The sequence below is a fragment of the Takifugu rubripes genome, chromosome 8 (assembly GCF_901000725.2).
Source record: "Takifugu rubripes chromosome 8, fTakRub1.2, whole genome shotgun sequence".
Classification (NCBI taxonomy): Eukaryota; Metazoa; Chordata; class Actinopteri; order Tetraodontiformes; family Tetraodontidae; genus Takifugu; species Takifugu rubripes.
In genome coordinates, this window is record NC_042292.1 from 17,316,215 (window position 1) to 17,334,161 (window position 17,947).

At 46.1% G+C, this 17,947-nt stretch overlaps 4 protein-coding genes and 1 long non-coding RNA gene across 8 annotated transcripts; 2 read left to right on the forward strand and 3 right to left on the reverse strand.

The window, feature by feature from the left end:
- Window positions 1-316: 316 nt before the first annotated feature.
- On the reverse strand, window positions 317-2,281 carry LOC115250778 (CD209 antigen-like protein C). 2 transcript variants are annotated; one of them, XM_029840847.1, is made up of 6 exons: window positions 1,678-2,281; window positions 1,372-1,461; window positions 1,070-1,168; window positions 837-997; window positions 643-767; window positions 317-501 (listed from the first exon to the last, which is right to left on the reverse strand). In XM_029840847.1, the coding sequence occupies exons 1-6, from the start codon at window positions 1,709-1,711 to the stop codon at window positions 384-386; spliced, it is 627 nt and encodes a 208-aa protein (XP_029696707.1). In that variant the 5' UTR covers window positions 1,712-2,281; the 3' UTR covers window positions 317-383. The 2 variants fall into 2 exon arrangements, with proteins under 2 accessions (XP_029696707.1, XP_029696706.1); XM_029840846.1 differs by having other exon boundaries at window positions 1,372-1,464.
- A 113-nt stretch (window positions 2,282-2,394) lies between these two features.
- On the reverse strand, window positions 2,395-6,274 carry tp53 (tumor protein p53). Of its 2 annotated transcripts, none has more exons than XM_003966884.3 (11): window positions 6,119-6,274; window positions 5,350-5,451; window positions 5,207-5,273; window positions 4,956-5,138; window positions 4,019-4,193; window positions 3,834-3,946; window positions 3,644-3,753; window positions 3,442-3,566; window positions 3,267-3,361; window positions 3,126-3,190; window positions 2,395-3,037 (listed from the first exon to the last, which is right to left on the reverse strand). In XM_003966884.3, the coding sequence occupies exons 2-11, from the start codon at window positions 5,412-5,414 to the stop codon at window positions 2,941-2,943; spliced, it is 1,095 nt and encodes a 364-aa protein (XP_003966933.1). In that variant the 5' UTR covers window positions 5,415-5,451; window positions 6,119-6,274; the 3' UTR covers window positions 2,395-2,940. The 2 variants fall into 2 exon arrangements, with proteins under 2 accessions (XP_003966933.1, XP_011604971.1); XM_011606669.2 differs by lacking the exon at window positions 6,119-6,274 and adding an exon at window positions 5,780-6,090 and having other exon boundaries at window positions 2,941-3,037.
- LOC115250779 (uncharacterized) lies at window positions 5,362-6,903 on the forward strand. Its single transcript, XR_003889360.1, has 2 exons — window positions 5,362-5,490; window positions 6,657-6,903. It is a non-coding gene; the product is annotated as an uncharacterized lncRNA (long non-coding RNA).
- A 1,719-nt stretch (window positions 6,904-8,622) lies between these two features.
- LOC101066876 (solute carrier family 2, facilitated glucose transporter member 1) lies at window positions 8,623-14,240 on the forward strand. Its single transcript, XM_003966912.3, has 11 exons — window positions 8,623-8,948; window positions 10,006-10,101; window positions 10,871-11,031; window positions 11,725-11,849; window positions 11,923-12,038; window positions 12,115-12,277; window positions 12,355-12,542; window positions 12,621-12,725; window positions 13,071-13,172; window positions 13,245-13,448; window positions 13,518-14,240. Exons 1-11 carry the CDS (start codon window positions 8,916-8,918, stop codon window positions 13,731-13,733), a joined length of 1,509 nt encoding a protein of 502 aa, XP_003966961.1. The 5' UTR covers window positions 8,623-8,915; the 3' UTR covers window positions 13,734-14,240.
- A 172-nt stretch (window positions 14,241-14,412) lies between these two features.
- On the reverse strand, window positions 14,413-17,527 carry LOC101066652 (Y-box-binding protein 2-A). 2 transcript variants are annotated; one of them, XM_011606667.2, is made up of 10 exons: window positions 17,375-17,527; window positions 16,607-16,670; window positions 16,499-16,532; window positions 16,330-16,419; window positions 16,029-16,268; window positions 15,785-15,867; window positions 15,495-15,699; window positions 15,288-15,416; window positions 15,145-15,220; window positions 14,413-15,012 (listed from the first exon to the last, which is right to left on the reverse strand). In XM_011606667.2, the coding sequence occupies exons 1-9, from the start codon at window positions 17,451-17,453 to the stop codon at window positions 15,179-15,181; spliced, it is 966 nt and encodes a 321-aa protein (XP_011604969.2). In that variant the 5' UTR covers window positions 17,454-17,527; the 3' UTR covers window positions 14,413-15,012; window positions 15,145-15,178. The 2 variants fall into 2 exon arrangements, with proteins under 2 accessions (XP_011604969.2, XP_029696356.1); XM_029840496.1 differs by lacking the exon at window positions 17,375-17,527 and adding an exon at window positions 16,777-17,354.
- Between the last annotated feature and the right edge of the window lie 420 nt (window positions 17,528-17,947).

Genomic DNA, 17,947 nt, shown 5'->3' on the forward strand with positions numbered 1-17,947 from the left:
AAATCCCTGAATCCGTTTGTTTACACTCGTCAATACTACTGCGCAGTATTGTGACATTAGATTTAGTAGATTAATCTTTTTGACCTTGGTGGCCTCCGTCATATGACTCTATTTTGGCGCTGTATATTTATAGCTGACCACTAGGTGGCACTGATGTAATAAAATTAATTTTTATTGTCAAGCTATCCGAAATGAGCGCAGATGTCATATTTGATATTGACATATTTTAATTAGTTAAAAAATAGCTTTCAAAATTATATATGTCCTCTCGAACACTTGTGCATGCTGTTTCAGTACATGCTTCACATGTGTCTGTTCCTTAAATAAAAGCATGAAAAAGCACTTTTTCATCAATGCCACTGTTACCTAAAGCAGCATAAGTGTTATAACTTTTTCTTGCAAACCCACGGCCCGTACGAGTCACAGCTGACGGCGAACAGACTTTTCTCCCCCCTCAGGTCAGCACAGTCCGCGTCGTTGGAGTCCCATTCGACCATCAGCCTTTACAACACACACGGGAGCAGAACCGTAAGTTCCAAAGTCGGGATAGATCATGATTTTGACTGGCATTTGGACATTCCTGTGGGATTTGGTGACACCTAGCTGTGAGAATAAAGCTGGGAAGAACTTATCAGTGCTTACGGCATATTGCGCTGGAGGTCAGACCCATCCATCCACACCCAGTGCCCCTCCTGCTGGGTGTCTGTCAACCCCACCCATGGGAAGGTGAAATTCGGGTACTTCTTCATCACACATTGGAGAAAATCCTGAAAAGGAATCAGTGTTTTGAGTATCATGCTGTTGCATTCTCCTGTAGACCTCCTGACACGAGTTACCATCTCTGCTGGGTCTTCCAACACCACCAGGCTGCTGTTGTGCCGCCAGCAGAACTCTGCGCTCTCATTCCAATTGAGATTCTCCCAAAGCCTCACTGAGAAGAAGTAGCAGCGCTCCTTCCTCCAGATCCAACCAGCTGGGCACCGACTGCATCTGGGGTCTGTAGCACAGGGGTGAACGTCTAAACGTGCACGAGCAAAGCTGTAAGACATCACACCGGGTGTGAAACGACCTTGACTGGTCATCGGGAGCATCGGGTCCAGCTCGCAGAGCAGCTTCTCGCACCGCTGCCACCGCGGTGGCTCTGGGGTCGGATCTACTGATGGCATCGCTGAGAGATGACATAAAGAAAGTGGTGTTTACATCGACACCCGCATGGGTCCCCTTCCAATTCACGTTCATTCATTCTATAATCTGACCACTAGATGTCACCAAATGTTACTCACTGGATCTATTGGATGGATGAATAAGCCACGTGATTGTGGCACTAAATTGGGCATTATTTGATATTAAATGCTGCAACTTTGCACCCACCAAACAGGAACAAGCACACCCCCACAGCCAGGATTACTGTTGCTGCGACAACAGCGACGCCCGCGATCAGCCGACACGCTTGAAAGCGTCCTGCTGTGGGCAAAAACAGGGAAAAATCACAGGCAAATCCATCGTTCTGATACCGATCTCATGTCTGACCTCTGACCCTCGGTGAGATAAAGCTACCGTTACACTTTTAACTGTCAGAGAATTATGATTTAGGTAATAAAGAGGAGGCAGATCTGCATTTAAAGGCAGATCCACTTTTCTGAACATGTTTTTTATTAATGGTGAATCAAACGTTACCAGCAGGTTTTCTGTCCGCGCTTATGGGCTCCATCTGCCTCTCTGGTCCTCTTTGGCTCTTTCACTTATATTATTTGTCACATGCTGCTCGCTGAAACATGCCCCTTCCTTCTTTTCATGTGAGAGAAATATAAGGGCATAGCGCATAAAGAACATGTTAACAGCCCCGCCTGGAAATATAAAGGCGTGAAAAGCAAAGACCTCATTTCTCTCCTGGTTGTGATCTAAGGGTTCATTGGCTTTGTTGGTCAATTACTGTGGTGTTCTGTTGCAAATTTGAGTGACCTCCACCAAGGGATGAATTTGGGGGATGTTGCTGATTCTGGAGGATCTTTGATCTTCCAATTATCAAAGCCAAGTCACTTTGATCATTAAGCAACCTAACATATTAGTTAACGTGGTTTAAGCATCAATAAGTGGAAATTTGCTGTTGGTACCTGAGTTTACAAATAATTTTAAAGGGCTAAAAATGGTGTATTTAAGCCACAAAATTATAAAATTGTTAAGTTGCTCAGCATAAGTGAAAGTCACAGTTTCATCCTGTGACTTTCAACAAGGAAGTGATGTTTTGAGCTGTTTTATAAGTTGATAATGACACTATGATGAGCTTTAGTCATATCAGGTCACGCTGTCGCGCAACAACCATGCTAACATGTCAATTAGCACATTTAATGCTTATTCCCTCATTTGGCCAAGAAAAAAAAAAACCAAACGGCATTAATGTTTAGCAATTTTATTTTAGTGTGGAAAAAAAACAGATGAACAGAAAAATAGAGTTATTATACAAAACAAACATCCCTAAAATAAAGAAAAAAGGAGACAAAGAAAGCTTATTGGATACATTTGTGATTGTGTTAAAGAAAAAAGACACTGATGCATTAAATGGAAGTCTGTCCTAGAAACGCTGATTGGTTCATAAAAATAACAGCATCTGTGTTTTGGGTGATCCAGCCAGCCCACACCGTATACAACTAACCTTAAAAAAACAATTTTTTTCTTCTTTAAATCATTATGAAACCACAATTAGCCAGAATGTTTCTTATTGTTTGTAATTGTGCTTAACGGAGGAAAAAAATAAAAAATAAAAAAACGGTACAAAAAATGCATCATATGGTATTTTTATCCTTATAAAAAGATAAAACTACTCCCCCTCTGGAAACAACACTGATTAAATGGACTATTGTATTTTTGGGCAGGATGTTAAAAATAGGACAGTACGTAGAAGGACGATTAAAACCCGACAGAGGGAAAAGCTTCGGCGCCTTAGTCGCTGTCGCTCTTCTCTCCCCGGTGCAGCAGCCTCTTGCCTCTCGGAGGGACGGGACACTCCGGTTTGGCAGCGGCCTTGCACTTGGGTTTACTGGGAAGATGAAGCCAGAGACATTTGTCAGTCCATCATAAACTGGGAGTCATACGGGACAAGACAGCGACATCTAGTGGCGACTTACTTTTCAAGCAATTCCAGACCGTCGTTGATCTTCTTCAGCATTTCGTAGCGTTTGCGACCGCGGATCTGCAGCAAAAAGTTCGGCAGAATTAATTACAAACAAGTTGCGAAGAGCTCTGCGGTGCTGGCAACCTGTACTTGCCTGCAGAGTGAAAAGCTCCTTGTCGTCCTCCTCGGCACTGGAGGCCGTCTTGGACTTCTTGGCAGCGGCGGCGGCGGCAGGAGGTGGGACGCTCTCTGTTGAGCAGAATGGGGGTCAGAACAAGCAGCGGGGGGGGGCCCAAAACCCGACTGCTAGGCAACAAATGTAAACCTACTTCGCTTCTTAGTTTCTTTGGTTCCGTTCTGCATATTGGTGCTGTTGGCCTCCTCCGTTTTGCGGTCCCTGCCGGGACATGCGCAGACACGGACCTCAAAGCACCTGCGGCCCAAGACCACGCCCCTGCGGACACGGAGCGAAGGTCAAAGGTGGCCCAATGGCTGCAAATGAATGACGGTCATGGTGACTGCAGTACTCACTCCTGAGTCTCCAGGGTCAGGATGGTGAGGATGGGCCGGCGGTTCATGCCCCCCATGCAGGAACTATTGCACATAAAACTGAGGAGGATGGTGGTGAATTCAGAGCCGAGCTAAAATGAGGGAGAGAGGAATTCAGCTTTAAGGTAAAATGAGTTAAAAAACAAACAGACCAGCGCGATAGCGGTTCTACCTGGGGGGGCTCGTACGGCACCGTCACGCTCTGTCTTTTTGTGTGCGGATCCTCAAAGTACTGAGCCCGCTGGCTGCCCTCCATTCTGATGAGATGGCTCCGGTGTGCCGCGGCTACAGGGAACAACACATGTAAGATTCCTCCAGCCAGGACAAACATTCCCAAAGTGCTGCCGTTTCTCTTACAGTCCTCGTTTTGGTGGTGGGGGCACCGGCGGACCACATCTGCCACGTGTTCGATCTTCTTGTAAATGGCTGTAGCCCTCAGGACGGCGCCCGCAGGAGGCTTCTTGATGAGAAGCACCTCAACCAGGCTGGTCTTGGCAAGCTGGCAGTACAACTTATTGAGGATCTCGGAGTACTGAGGGAGCGCAGAGAGAGAAGAGACGTGCATGTTGTGATCAGGAGACCAGCCCGAGTCTGGAGCAGATGTGGAAAACTTCAGCTGCTCTCTACAAAAACAACCCAAAACTCCAACTAAAGCTCTCCAAAGGAACACAGACTGAATCGTCCAACTCAGAGACAGATTACCTTGCCCAGGTCCTCTTTTTAACCCTTTCTGTGCTGGAGGAGGAGCGCGCAGGAACATGTCCCGTCATGTCAAAGCCTTACAAGCAGACTGCAGCTCTCCCACAGACCGGTGCAGGGGCTGGAGGGGGCGGGCGTTCTGGGGAGGAGCAGCCTAACTTCAACTAAACTGACCAACCGCAGGGGGCTGCTGGACGAGTCACCGTGGAAACATTACTTCCATTGGCTCTCCAGAAACACTGGCCCAGTCTAGACCTTAAAATTTAGTAAATTGTCACAATAAATGAGTTTCCACACCAATGCCACGCTCAGGAACGGAACAAAGGACTTTAGATAAGGTAAGACTGTATTTACTGTTGTTTTACAGAAAAGGTTCAATATTAACAGAAGAGAAAAAAGTAAAACCTTTCAATAATCATGTATTTCTCGCAGTGTCTCGCAGAATTTAACCAGATGAAGCAGCTGTGGAAATTCCATTTTATATCTGACTAAGAAACCTCATCAGTCACTCAATTATTAAGACCCGCTGTGAATATTAGTTTAATTTAAACCCATCTAAAAGAGGCCTGTTAAATCTGGGTGTGGGTTTACTCACGGTGGAGGTGACGGACTTTGCAGTGCCGGACTTTTGGAAGCGCAGCTCAAAGCCATATTCTCCTGGGTAATCGGTGGTAACCGGGACGGTTGGGGTGGAAAGGTTCGCGCTGTCTTTGCTCGCCATCTCCGAGGGCAGATTGAAGAGTTCTTCATTGAAAGGCAACTCTGGGTAGTTCATGAGCTGAGACACAGGAGAGTCAGGATGCATACAGACGTCACTGAATTATTAAAATGAGTTAGCATTCTTACAAGTTCTTGGTGCCATTGCTCGTTTTCCAAGCTCGTTGTTGGGATCGTAACTATGGAGGGTGCCGCCCTGCAACAGCAAACGGAAAAGAATTGATTATCAGACGGCTCCTTTTGGAGATTTTCTTGACTAAAGCGCCACTTACACATTCTCCCACAGATCCTGAAAGGTGTCCTGGCTCAGAGGCAAACTGAAGCCTTCATCTTCCATCCTTCCTCTATGATGAGCCGGCAGATCAGAGGAAGATCTGCAAAGGAACATCGACGATGACGTCATCTCATTAAGGGTCATTCAAGAAAATCTTAAAAGTTGCTTTTATGACCCCCCCCCCCCCCCCCAAAAAAATCTTTAAGTAATCATTACTTTTTAACCAGATTTGGTTTGCCAGATTTTCGAAGAGGTTGGACATTTTAATTCCCTAATTGGCTACTTTGATTCATTGCACTGATTTTGTCAACCCCGCCAAAAATAATAAAAAACCCATGCATCGTTTTCTTGCTAATTACAACAAAAACGGTTCAAAATATAAATTAAAACGAAGCAAAAACCGTGTCAAGTATTCCGAGCGCTCCTACCACAGCCTGTTAGCGTTAGCCAGCCTCCATTTTCTTTCAGCACCTACAAAATCTTGATTTCGGATTTCGTTGCACCTCCACAATAATAATTAAAAAAACACATCACAATACCCATAAATTGGTCCACAAGCTTCATCACCACTGAAAGCGTCTAACGCGTTCGCTTTGAAACCGATCTGTGCGTCGACTTTTGTGCGTTTGCATTAGCACCGCTAGCCGATTCGCGTTATGGCTACGTTTCGACAAAACTAGCTAAACTACTCCAAAACTTGATTTATCGACCGAATGCGAAAAGTACGTGCTCTTTGTTTGATAAGCTTTGTGTGGCCATGGCGATACCTTGCCAGTCCCGTCGCCGATTATTAGGGAGTCACCAGCGAGAACAGCCGAAAGGGGGTTTTGCCGAAAAACCAAAATATTTGGTTCGAAAAGTGGAGCACGTTGTCCGAGGGGGGATTTCCGCAGATGAAAAAGGGGAGGGGCGCGTGTTAAGTGTGGACAGCTGTCCAATCACAGGCGTCCAGCCGCTCTCACGCGCCTAAATACGTCATTGGTGGGATGCTGCGTTCCCGTCCAATCAGAAATGTAGGAATTCAAGAGAACAAGTAAATAGGACACGCAGGAATATTGTGTAAACTATCGTTCTTGGAGTGTTAGTTATTGTGAACTTGTTCTGTATTTTTCCCCCGTGCAACCGCTGTAGAATCACTTTACAGCAGTGTATGAAAATATCATTCTTTGAACGACTGACTCCAATACGTGCACTGTGAGCACACGTTCCTGAGCTCCTGAAGTTTACACGTTGACGTCACAAGGAAGTGAAACTCGCGCTTCTGTGTTATTTAAATTGAAAATGTAATTTCTTTCTCATTTGCAGGAGGATCCTGATGATCTGATTCGTGGCCAGAATGATAAGCTCTTTTCTACTGGCACATACAATAAAACTTATATGCACATACTGTATCACAAATATGTTTTAATAATACTTTTAGGTAACAGGGGAGACATGCTACTGATGTATAACTGTACAAGTGGTCAGGGCTTAGTTGTTAGAAAGGTCTGTTCCTGTTTAACTTGTGTTTCCACTTCTCGTGCAGAATGTTAATAACATTCAGGGACTGAAAGAGATGTATTTGTGTTGTTTTAATCCATCTATTCCACATGTTGTCATGCATTGAAAACACCACAATCTGCTCTAACGGCTGAATGAAGTCACGTCTAAAAATGATCACACAACTATCACATCTGGGAACCAGAGAAACTGGACCCTGATCTGGTGTGCACAGAACAGAAGCCATCAAGCAAGGTCAACACTCAGAATGATACACACTTAATCTTGGTTCTTGTCTTGCTGTGGTCTTGGTAAAATTATTGATCACTGCATCTTAAAACCAGAAACATTTGTGTGGCTCCTCTGTTCTGTAACTCTACACTCCAAATCTAGAATCCCCCTTGTTTTTAACTCAAGATTACCTAATTCTAACCAATTTGTAAAGAAATTCTCCACAAATCCCATTTAAATATGCACAATTGATACAATAAACCCCATTTTGAGTGATTGGACCATAATCTATTGAACATATTTCATAATTTGTCTCATTTAACCTGGGTCAGATGTTTGGTTCACACCTGCTATCCATCGTATGACTGAGGTTACTGCTGGCTGATTTTGAACCAGATGACCCCCCACAAACACACACACACACAGGTCATAAACAAGGAGGAACCCACATCAGCTGTTGCATCTCTGTCACGTGTGTGTATTGACATTTTGACTGGGCAAAATCTCCAGTTTGAACAACACATTTGACATTTTGTGCCGTGAGAGCGTCAATGTGGTGAGAAATATTGACTGTTTAATCCAGGTTGTGTTTTATTACCATTTATTTATTTTCAAATTGGCCCAACTTTCTTAGCGGCCTCTGTATGAATTCATGTGACACACATAAGAATATCACCTCTGTCAGTTTGCACTCATGAAGCCGTAAATTGGTCAGGATGGTGCCACCGTCCTGATGGTGTAAGGTTTCTCTACATTTAGTCACATGCTGTAGAGAGAGGAGAGAGAGTGTCTGTGTGTGTGTGTGGCGGGGGTGAGTCTTGGATCAGATGGTGTCAAGTTCCTCCGTTCTTCCTCAGAGTGTGCATGAGGATAGGGAAAGGAAAAGGCAGCGGTCCAAAAAGGAGGTGGCGTGATGTGGGGGTGTGATCTGAAAACACTCAGAGACGTGGTGTAACTTTTTTCCACTGCAGCCTGTGATTCCCAGCACCCCCCACCCCCCACAACAACCCACCCAACCACTCCAACTCAGGTGGTGCAGACCAAATTTAGTGCCCACCTGTTGCCTGGTTGAAATGGATTAAGCTTTGTTATGTGTGTGTGTGTGTTTGGGTGGCGTGATGTGACCCCTTTGGCATGTGATTTTAAATAGAAGATTTGTCCCTGATGAAAAGACTGACAATGGGCGTCAGAGACGAGCCCCTCGCTGAAATGTTAAGTCATTGCCGGGTTTGACTGAGGTCTGACAGCTTCAGAGACCAAGTAACTGAGGCAGGTCAGTAAAAGTGCACTTATACAGATCCACGTGTGAATGTATAGCTCATGAAAATTTTTAAAAACTTTGGTCTCCACATTGGATTTGTTGAGCATATTTTGATGCACATGTCAATAATGATATAAGATCAGTCACTCGGAGTGATTTTGCGCGTCACACCTGGGGCCCCCGGTTTCCTGACACCCCGTCACGCTTTCAGCCAATAGGAGTTAAGGTCATGATGTCGTTTCCTGCGTACGGCTCGACCTCTGCTGCGTGATCTCAAGAACAGAGGCGCAGTGGGCCGATCTCGGGACACGCTGGAGCTCTGCCCTTTAACGCATCAGCCAACCCGCCGCCCCGAAAAGGGCGTGCACGTGGGTGGCACCCAACCCAGCCGGAGCGACACAACGAGACACCCCGCAAACACAAGGCGTCAGGTTGCTCGGTTTTGGTGCGGGCTTTTGGATCTTACGTTTTGGTGCGATTATCGTTGCTTGAGTGCTGCAGCTTGAGGTCGGGACTTGTTGTCCCCGTCGCGACGCTTCGTGTCACCATTTGGCACCAGACGCATCTGTCATCTGCAGCTGCCTGCCAGAGTCATGCCAACTGGATTTCAGCAACTCGGAGGGGAGGTATTAATTTTTCCTTGAAAACTTTTGGAAATGGGAATCGGCTTCTTTTCAGCGTCTTAAAGTGTTGATGGTTCTGTACAATGTTTTTTTTTTTTTGTCTTGACTTGTGCGTATTTGGCTCAGCTGCGCGTAATTATTTTATTTGGAGAGCTATTACGCACGACTCCTTCTCCTCCGCACGTCAGTGCTTTTCTTTCTTGAGTTGCAAATTGGTTGTGCAATCAAACGAATCAACTTACAAATACTTGAAATTGGCAAAATCTTAAATGTCTTTCAGAATGATGCCAAAATATTCTTCCGAAATGAATGTGTTTGAGCCAAAGAGGAAATTCTGACGCCAATTTAGTTTTAGCAATGACCTTGAGCAACTAAATAGCAGAAATTACAGGTAATAAATTTGATGAATCTCTCAATAATAATTCAACCACTGAGCATAAACTGATATGTTAAATTGCCACCAGCAAAACAGATACCTCAAAACCAGCTATCAAATAATTTCTCCGGAGGTGTGACCACAACAAAGAAAACACTGAACTCATTAACATTGAGGCCCCTGAGGTCATTTAAAAAAAATGAATACATAAATTAAATAGAGCATAACACAACCTTCCTCTGCTGCATAATTACAAAAAGGCATTAAATATTATTACTCTGATAAAAACCGTGAGAAAACCACCAGTTTCTTGTCACGTGTTTAATGTTTTCACGCCCTCATCTTTAAAATGTCAACAGACCAGCGGTCATGGCGGGTTTGTTTTGGTCAGCAGGTTGAAAGACACAAGTCATCAAAAATCCCCCTCTGATGCTAACTTAGCTGTCAGCTACAGATAAAATACCTCCCAGGGATGTAAACACTTGGCCGGGCCTGTTGTCCCGATAGACGTCTCTCATCATGGAGACAGGTGTCGGGGCCAGAGGGGAAAGTTTAAATTAACGCCACAATGTGGTTGGTGATGTCATCAGGGATCAAAGGATCACAGTTCCATAATATCAGCCGGCCTTGGTGTTGAGTTGTGTTCTCAACACCCTCCTGAACGTACCATTGCTCTGTTTTCAGACAGTGACGGGAACCTTTGTTCTCTCGGTCTTCACCGCCGTCCTGGGATCTCTGCAGTTCGGGTACAACATTGGCGTGATCAACGCACCTCAGAAGGTAGAGAGATCATTGAAAACGCACGCTGGAGCGCTGTGAGGTTTCCCGGACATCGTCACATAGCTTTGTGTTCATGCTCACGTTAAGGTCACGGCGCCTCCTCATGTCGTGCAGACGGTGTTTAAAACTCAAACTTGACAGAGGGGAAAAAATCCCAGGCATGAGACACTGTGATGCTAACCAGGATATTTCTGTCCTCTTTACGAGTGTTGTTTTAATGGGGGGGGTTTGAATCAGGGTTGGAAGGCTGCTGACAAGCCTCAGCTAAAATATTTATAGATGGAGGTGGTGATTTTTTTTGTCCCAAAAATCTGGGTAAACTACTCCAAAAAACACATGGACATGCGTGTTGACTGAAGCTAACTGCTACATTTTTAATTAGCAGGAAGGTATTTATATGAATATGGAAGTGGGTCCCCCTCCGTGGGCGCTAGCATGTTGTGTTGATATCTTTCGACAGTAGCCTGACTTACTAAGCTATGTTTCCTTTATTTTGTCTCTAATCAATCACTTTTCCAGCTTGGCCAACAAATTTAGCCCATCATTAATGTTTTAACCAAACCCACGAGTGGGAAACAATTGTAGATGTGAGGAAAAATCAGTTTTTCCCCAGCGCCTACTGTAGTTAGTTGGAGGACAGCTGATAGATTCCTGTAATCTTCATTTACACTCTGCCACGGGTGCAGTTATCGCACATTTAAGCTTTGCTTTCGCCTTATTGCAAACGTGTTTTCGTCTGATCGTCGCGTCTCTTCCGACCCTTCTGCAGAGGATCGAGGGGGAATATAACGCCACATGGATTCATCGGTACGGCGCGCCCATCCCTGCAGGAACTCTCACCTCCCTCTGGTCGCTGTCAGTGGCCATCTTCTCCATCGGTGGCATGTTGTCCTCCTTCTGCGTGGGCTTTGTCTCAGAGTGGCTGGGCAGGTAGTGGACCTACATGTAGCAGAATTACGCAATCCTTTATTTTGCCTCACAATGAGTGTGATCCAGTCTGCTTCTTGATTAAGACAAACTTTAGGATCTAAAGATCGACCTAAACAGAATTTTAAATCTGGCTCTAAAGGCAGTGTGGATCTAAAATGGATGGATCCCACAATGGGGCAACTTGGCCCTGTCCCCACGCCCCACAGTAACCTGAGCTGGACTGGATTTCTGATCCATGATAGCATTACTGGGTCAGTGAGTGTGTGCTGGGGACCACTCAGGACAAGGTCTTCCAAAAAAAGGCCAATTGTTCCCTGATTGGACTTTGACCTTTACTGTGCAGAATCATTCTGCCTAGAGTGTCTGCAACTCTTCTGCATGGTTCAACAAGAGGGGACGAGTGTGTGAGTGAAGCGTTGTGTGTGTATTCGAAAATATGAAACGCTGCCTCTTTTAATGCAAATAGTATTCGCGTACCTGGTTTAAATGACAATGGACAATATCACGGAAGTGACAATGAATAACAAATGTCAGTTATTTTAGTTTCTTTAGTGTGTTTTCCATGACACTGCCCTCTATAGGCCACCAGGTGCAGAGCAGCATATATTTTCTAATATTTCAGTTAAAAAAAGTGCTTTTATTGATTAAGATTGCAAATATCTGACGTTTCTGGATATTTTTGAACATTTCCAGGAGAAAAGCCATGCTCATCAACAACATGTTTGCCTTCATCGGCGGGAGTCTGATGGCGTTTTCCAAGCTGTGCCGCTCCTTCGAGATGTTGATCCTTGGGCGCTTCGTCATTGGCGTCTACTGTGGCGAGTGCCTTTCTATTAAAATCAAAGGAATGTGACACTGGAGAGTTTTTAACGAGACGTCTCGTCTGCGCAGGACTTGCGTCGGGGTTAACACCGATGTATGTGGGGGAAATCGCTCCCACGAGCCTGCGGGGGGCGCTGGGAACCCTGCACCAGCTGGCGATAGTCACTGGTATTCTCATAGCACAGGTACCACAGCAAAGATGTTCGCATCAGAGGTTTGAAATGTTTCAAACCTCTGATTCCTGGTTTGATCCCTGTTAAGATCCTGGGCCTGGATCAGTTGCTGGGCAGCGAGGACCTGTGGCCTCTCCTGCTGGGTGTAACAGTCGTGCCGACTGTTCTTCAGATGTCATTTCTGCCCTTCTGCCCCGAGAGCCCCCGGTTCCTCTACATAGTCCGCTGCCAGGAGCACCAGGCCAAGAGAGGTGAGGGTCGCGGAGTTCCCGTACTTCCTCCTTTAATGAGAATTTATGGCGGCATGCACGCATGGAAATTTGCGCAGGTCTAAAGAGGCTGACAGGGAGGCTGGATGTGGGCGACATGCTGGCGGAGATGAAGGAGGAGAAGAGGAAGATGGAGATGGAGAGAAAGGTCTCCATCCTGGAGCTCTTTCGCTCTCCGGTCTACCGCCAGCCGATTATCATTTCCATCCTTTTGCAGCTCTCGCAGCAGCTCTCCGGGATCAACGCAGTGAGTCCCAGTCGCTACCGCTTCCGTATGTAGCAGATGGATCCAGCAAGTATTGATCTTCTTAATCCCTCTGGACAGATTTTCTACTACTCCACCAGTATCTTCATGAAGGCGGGAGTCCAGAGTCCAGTTTACGCCACCATAGGTGCAGGCGTGGTAAACTGCGCCTTCACCGTTGTCTCGGTAACCAAATTCATTCGCCCCTGGTTAAAATGCTAAAGTGTTTATCACAGTTTCATCAAAGAGCAAATATAGATAGCAGTTTTAGCTTTCACCCATATGTCGAACCGTCACGTTTCACTTGGCGAAGGTCGAAATGTTCAACTGACCTCAACAAAAGGTCGAAGCAGCAGCTTCGCTTGCTTGGTTTCATGATGTTTTCACTACTCCTGGAGTGTTTCTTGCAAACTAACACATTCAAATAAGACGCTTCCGTTTGTGGTTTTCATATAAATGTCCTCAGAAGTAACGTTAGCTGTCTCTTCTGAGACGATGGCACTAAAATTCGGCCCGTTTTCTTCCCAACAGCTGTTCCTGATAGAGCGGATGGGTCGGCGGACGCTCCACATGATCGGACTGGGTGGCATGTGCGTGTGCGCCGTCATCATGACGGCGGCTCTGGCATTGCTGGTCAGTCTCGCAAGGATGCCGGCATTGTGTGTTGGCGCTGTCGGTGAACCTTTACGTTCTCCTGTACACTAGGACAGTATTCCCTGGATGAGCTACATTAGCATGCTGGCTATCTACAGCTTCGTGGCCTTCTTCGAGGTTGGTCCCGGACCCATCCCCTGGTTCTTCGTGGCCGAGCTCTTCTCCCAGGGTCCCAGGCCGGCAGCCATGGCCGTGGCCGGCTTCTGCAACTGGACCGCCAACTTCATCGTTGGCATGTGCTTCCAATATGTCGCGGTAAGGATTTATACGAACATCAAAGACCACTGAATTGTTTCCCTCTGACCCGATTGGTTCCGTCCTCAGAACCTCTGCGGGCCGTACGTGTTCCTGATCTTCGCAGCGCTGCTTCTGTTCTTCCTCATCTTCACATTCTTCCGGGTTCCAGAGACCCGGGGCAAGACTTTTGACCAGATTGCTGCGGATTTCCACCAGCATGGGGAAGGAGGGATGATTGATATGGACCTGAACAAGCTCAGCACGGAGCTGGAACCCTTCGGTGGTGACCGCGACCTCAACTGAAGAAAAAAAAAAAAAAACCCAGTCTTTGATTGAACTGCGGATGTGGGCGGGGCTTAAATTTGACGGATAAATTAAGGTTGATTGTGGTTAAAAGTGCGTTTTGCTGGTATCGCTGTGAATTAACAGTTGGTGTGTAAGATGAAGCAAAAGATGCACAAACGAAGCTCAGGGGTGGACGATTGAGGCGCCACGTTTCCACAGCGACACTGGACTGAAGCAAGAGACTATGGGATACCTGCACTTTATCTACTTCCCGAAATTTAAAAAAAACAAAAAAAGAGCCAACGTTGAGCTAAGGCTAAGACGCTACCGAGACTTATCAACCTGATCATGAGAATCTTGCACAAACTCATTTATAAAAGTAGTTGAGAACTTTGTGTACATATAGTGCGTTTGCTAAAAGGTACAGGGGTCTAACAAGTCTTTATGCACTCCAGTTTGTATATTAACTATTCTAAGGTTTGTGTTTTCCAGGGAAACCTATCATTTAATGAAAGTATTGTAAATATTTGAAGGGTTGATTCATTTTCTGCTCTTGTGGAGATCCCACTTCATTTGGTAGGATTCCAGGATTTTTGATTTTCCTGAATTGTTGAGCCTTGGAGCAGGATCGAGTACGTTAAGTTGAACAGAAATGAACAAGTTGGACAAGCACCGAAACACCAGCGGAACGCTGAACTCTGAGATTTGCAAACATGATTTATTTGTAAGCATGTTTAAGTACCGACATTGCACAAAGTCCCCTCCAAAGTAAAGCAAAGAAAAACCTTTTCTGACCAAATAGCCCCTCAAATGAAGAAAGGGTGGGAGCAGACATATTTCAAGGGTTTATTTTGGTGGCAATGAACTAAACAGACTCCCAGTACGCACTTCCAATTTCACATAGGCTTGGTCCCCCCCCCCCACTTCAACCCAAATCAAAGGATAAGCAAAAGGTTAAATAAAATTCAAGGTCGGTCCCTCTATTAACAACTTGTGTCCCACTTGGGCAATTAAAGAAAATTTGTTTATAAATGGATGGGTTGGAATAACTGGGCTATCCAAGCAAACGTCCATCATTTCTCATTTTTCTTTTCAAAGTTATGTCTAAATAGTTTCCCACCACCCACTCAAGGTCCCTCCTCTCCGGCTGCATCTCTTTCTGGACGGACAACGCAAAGGGGACAGGATGCGCGGGGGTGATGACAAAAACTGGGTGGGGGTGTCAAAGAGAATGGGGGAGTGCAGGAGAGAACAGTGCATGTGTTCCAAAATGGGTCCAGTCCTCTGACCCAAGAACCTACATAGGATAAAAATTAAAAATGGAGTTTACAGGAAGACAAAAGCACCTAAAATGACATCTTGCACCCCATCGTATCAGAGCCAGGCGTGACTACATCCGAGTGTGTGTGTGTCTGTGGGGGGGTCCCACCTCTTGCCAGGGTCATGTGACTGTCCTCTCTGAGTCACTCTGCTGCCGCTGGGACTGTTTTATCAGCTGCCGTCTCCTACAAGACAGACGATCAGCCTGCGTAGACAATGGTGGACAGACGAAGCTCAGCCTGGCGGCGTTACCTGAGGTGCCTTTGACTCCTGAGGAGGCGTCGAGGTCGTTTTTGGCGATTTCAGTGTGGAGTTAAGATCCCCTGGTTTGGACGTCTGAGGCGGGGTGCCGGGATCTGACGCCGACTTCTCTGTATCGTTCTGAAACGCAAAAAACAGACGTGAGGTTTGTGCGACGGCGGCGATTTTAAGCGACGCTTCTGACAAGCTGCCACCAACTTTTGAGGTAGAAGATTCAGAGTTCCTTTGCCTGCGACGTCTGGGCTGGCGGCGCTGCTGTTTCTGTCCTTCTGTGATGTCGCCGTTAGTTTGGGGGGGCTGGGCGATCACTGCCGGTTTCTCCTCCCCCTGCTCCGAGTTCTCCCCTGAAGCGGGCTTCTGATCACTCGCCGCCTGATCGGCCGGCGGCTCCGGACGCAACGGTCTGGGGTAAAAACCCGGGACAGGACGAGCATGAACACGAGCAAGGCTGGCGCGTTTAAGATAAGTCGCCGTAGTCGTTCATTCACCTGCGGTACGTACGCCAGAATCTGCGCCGCGGAGGCCGCTGCGTTTGACTGCTGCCTTCCGCTCCGTCCTGAGCCGTGTCACCCTTAAAACATCAGAAACACCCGTGAGGACAAAGAACACTCCCGAGGAGGGATCGGGTCAGATATTTAAAAGAGAAAGAGAAAAGAGAGCGCAACACAGGCTCCAAAATAAGGACCGTATGAATGCAGGTGCACTTGATCACATTTACAGGGTTCAGCTTACATCCTGTGCATCTGGCCGGGGTCTCCGGGGCCTGCGGCGGCGCTGCTGGGGTTGGCCGTCGTTGTCGCCCGATCCCTCAGCCTCCCCAGGTGGCGCTTGGCCATCGGCTTGTTGAATTTGGTCACTGGGCCGGGGACTGCGGGGAAAGAACCGCCGGCGAATGCGCCGTCTGTTGGGCGCGTAGCGACTGCCTTTGACTGGAACGCCGCCCGGGCCAGTTACATTGGCTGCTTCCGAGCCCTGAAAGACGAAATCTCAGCTCCGTCGCGTCAGCGGCGGGAGAAAAACTGCCCACTCTCACCTTTGTGGCTTCAATCACATCAAACTCCACAACCTCTCCGTCACCGACGCTGCGGAGGAATTTCCTAGGATTGTTTCTCTTGATGGCAGTCTATGGAAAAGCAATGAAAAAAATAATGGAATTACTGTTACGCCACATCATCAAATGAAGAAAATACTGTCTGCCTTACCTGATGAACAAACACGTCTTCTTTGGTATCATTCCTGTCAAAAGCAATTTGAAAATTACTAAAGGAAATCTGGGGCTTCAAGAGAGCCTAAAATGAAAATGGACATACCTGTTTATGAATCCATATCCGTTCCGCACATTGAACCATTTCACTGTACCTTGAACTAAAGTAGCTACAACCACAGGCAGCACATTATTAAAAGTGTGTATAAATCTCAGACTGCTCACATACAATAGGACTGTTATCTTGGTTGTAGCAGGGACACAAGAAATGCTTACAAGAAATGGAAGCTCTGTGCATCAATCATTAACATTCAGACTTTGAAACCAGGTCACGGGGCAGGCCTGCTGCTGAATAACCGAGATTGCACTTCATGATCTGCGAAAAGGCCTAAAATATTGATTAAAACTCCCTCTTCTGCCTCCTGAAAATTACCCCAAATGCATTTTAATTAGCACGTTCGCTTCCCATAATAATCAGCCACACCTGTGCAGGCGCGTGCACCAGTGGGCTCCCGGAAAACAGGGAATTTCGGTCATGTGATCCTGTTAAAACAATCATGCGGCTCCATTTAATTTAAATAACGCACGCAACTCCTAGTGCCAAATTATAGATGCCTGGAGACTGATGGACTTTTACATAAACTTCCCACGATAAATCTCAGTTTGCCTTTGATTTGATTTGATTTAATTAGAGATAAGAAGAAAAAAAGCTCCGTCACTTATCAAACGCGTGAAGATACCAAAGGGGAGAATTCAGATTTTTTTATTTGTGCCCTGAAGCCAACAAGATTTTAAACTAATCAGTCGAGGCGCGCGAGCTACAAAGGCTTCCATTAAAATAGCAGTTCTTTTGAAATCACTTTCGATGACCCACCTATGACTTTCCTCTCAACCTGAGGTTTGTCTTCCACAGGTGCCGATGGTGGAGCGCTCTGCGCCTCAGCGTCGGTCATGCTCGCTGCCGGAATACTACACTCGCACTCGGTCGCCCCCTCCCTCCTGCTCTTCCCATAACTTTTCTCTTCTTCTTCTTCTTCTCGTGTCGAGGCTGCCAGCTTCCGTCGCGGAGCTACCGCCCCCTGGCGGAACACTGTGGGATGTGCTCCCATCGTGGAATCGGCGTTACGAACCTATTTTCTTATTCAAAATCACGAAACAAATTAAAAACTTATGATACAAAAAAAGGCCCAAGAATAAAATCTGTTTTATTAGATTATTAGACGGATCTCCAGTGATTCGACAGCGTGGGGATTGCTTTTGGTTCTCCGTTAGCCCCAAAAGTTTAGTTTTACAATTTGCGATAAGAAAACAGTTTAATGATAGCCATGATATTAATTGATATTAGGTCAGTGGTCATATGAAAATATTTCCTGTAAACCGCTAAGAATAATTTATGAACTATGTTGAAATTAATCATATATTTTAGCTACAGTAGCTAGTGTGTTCA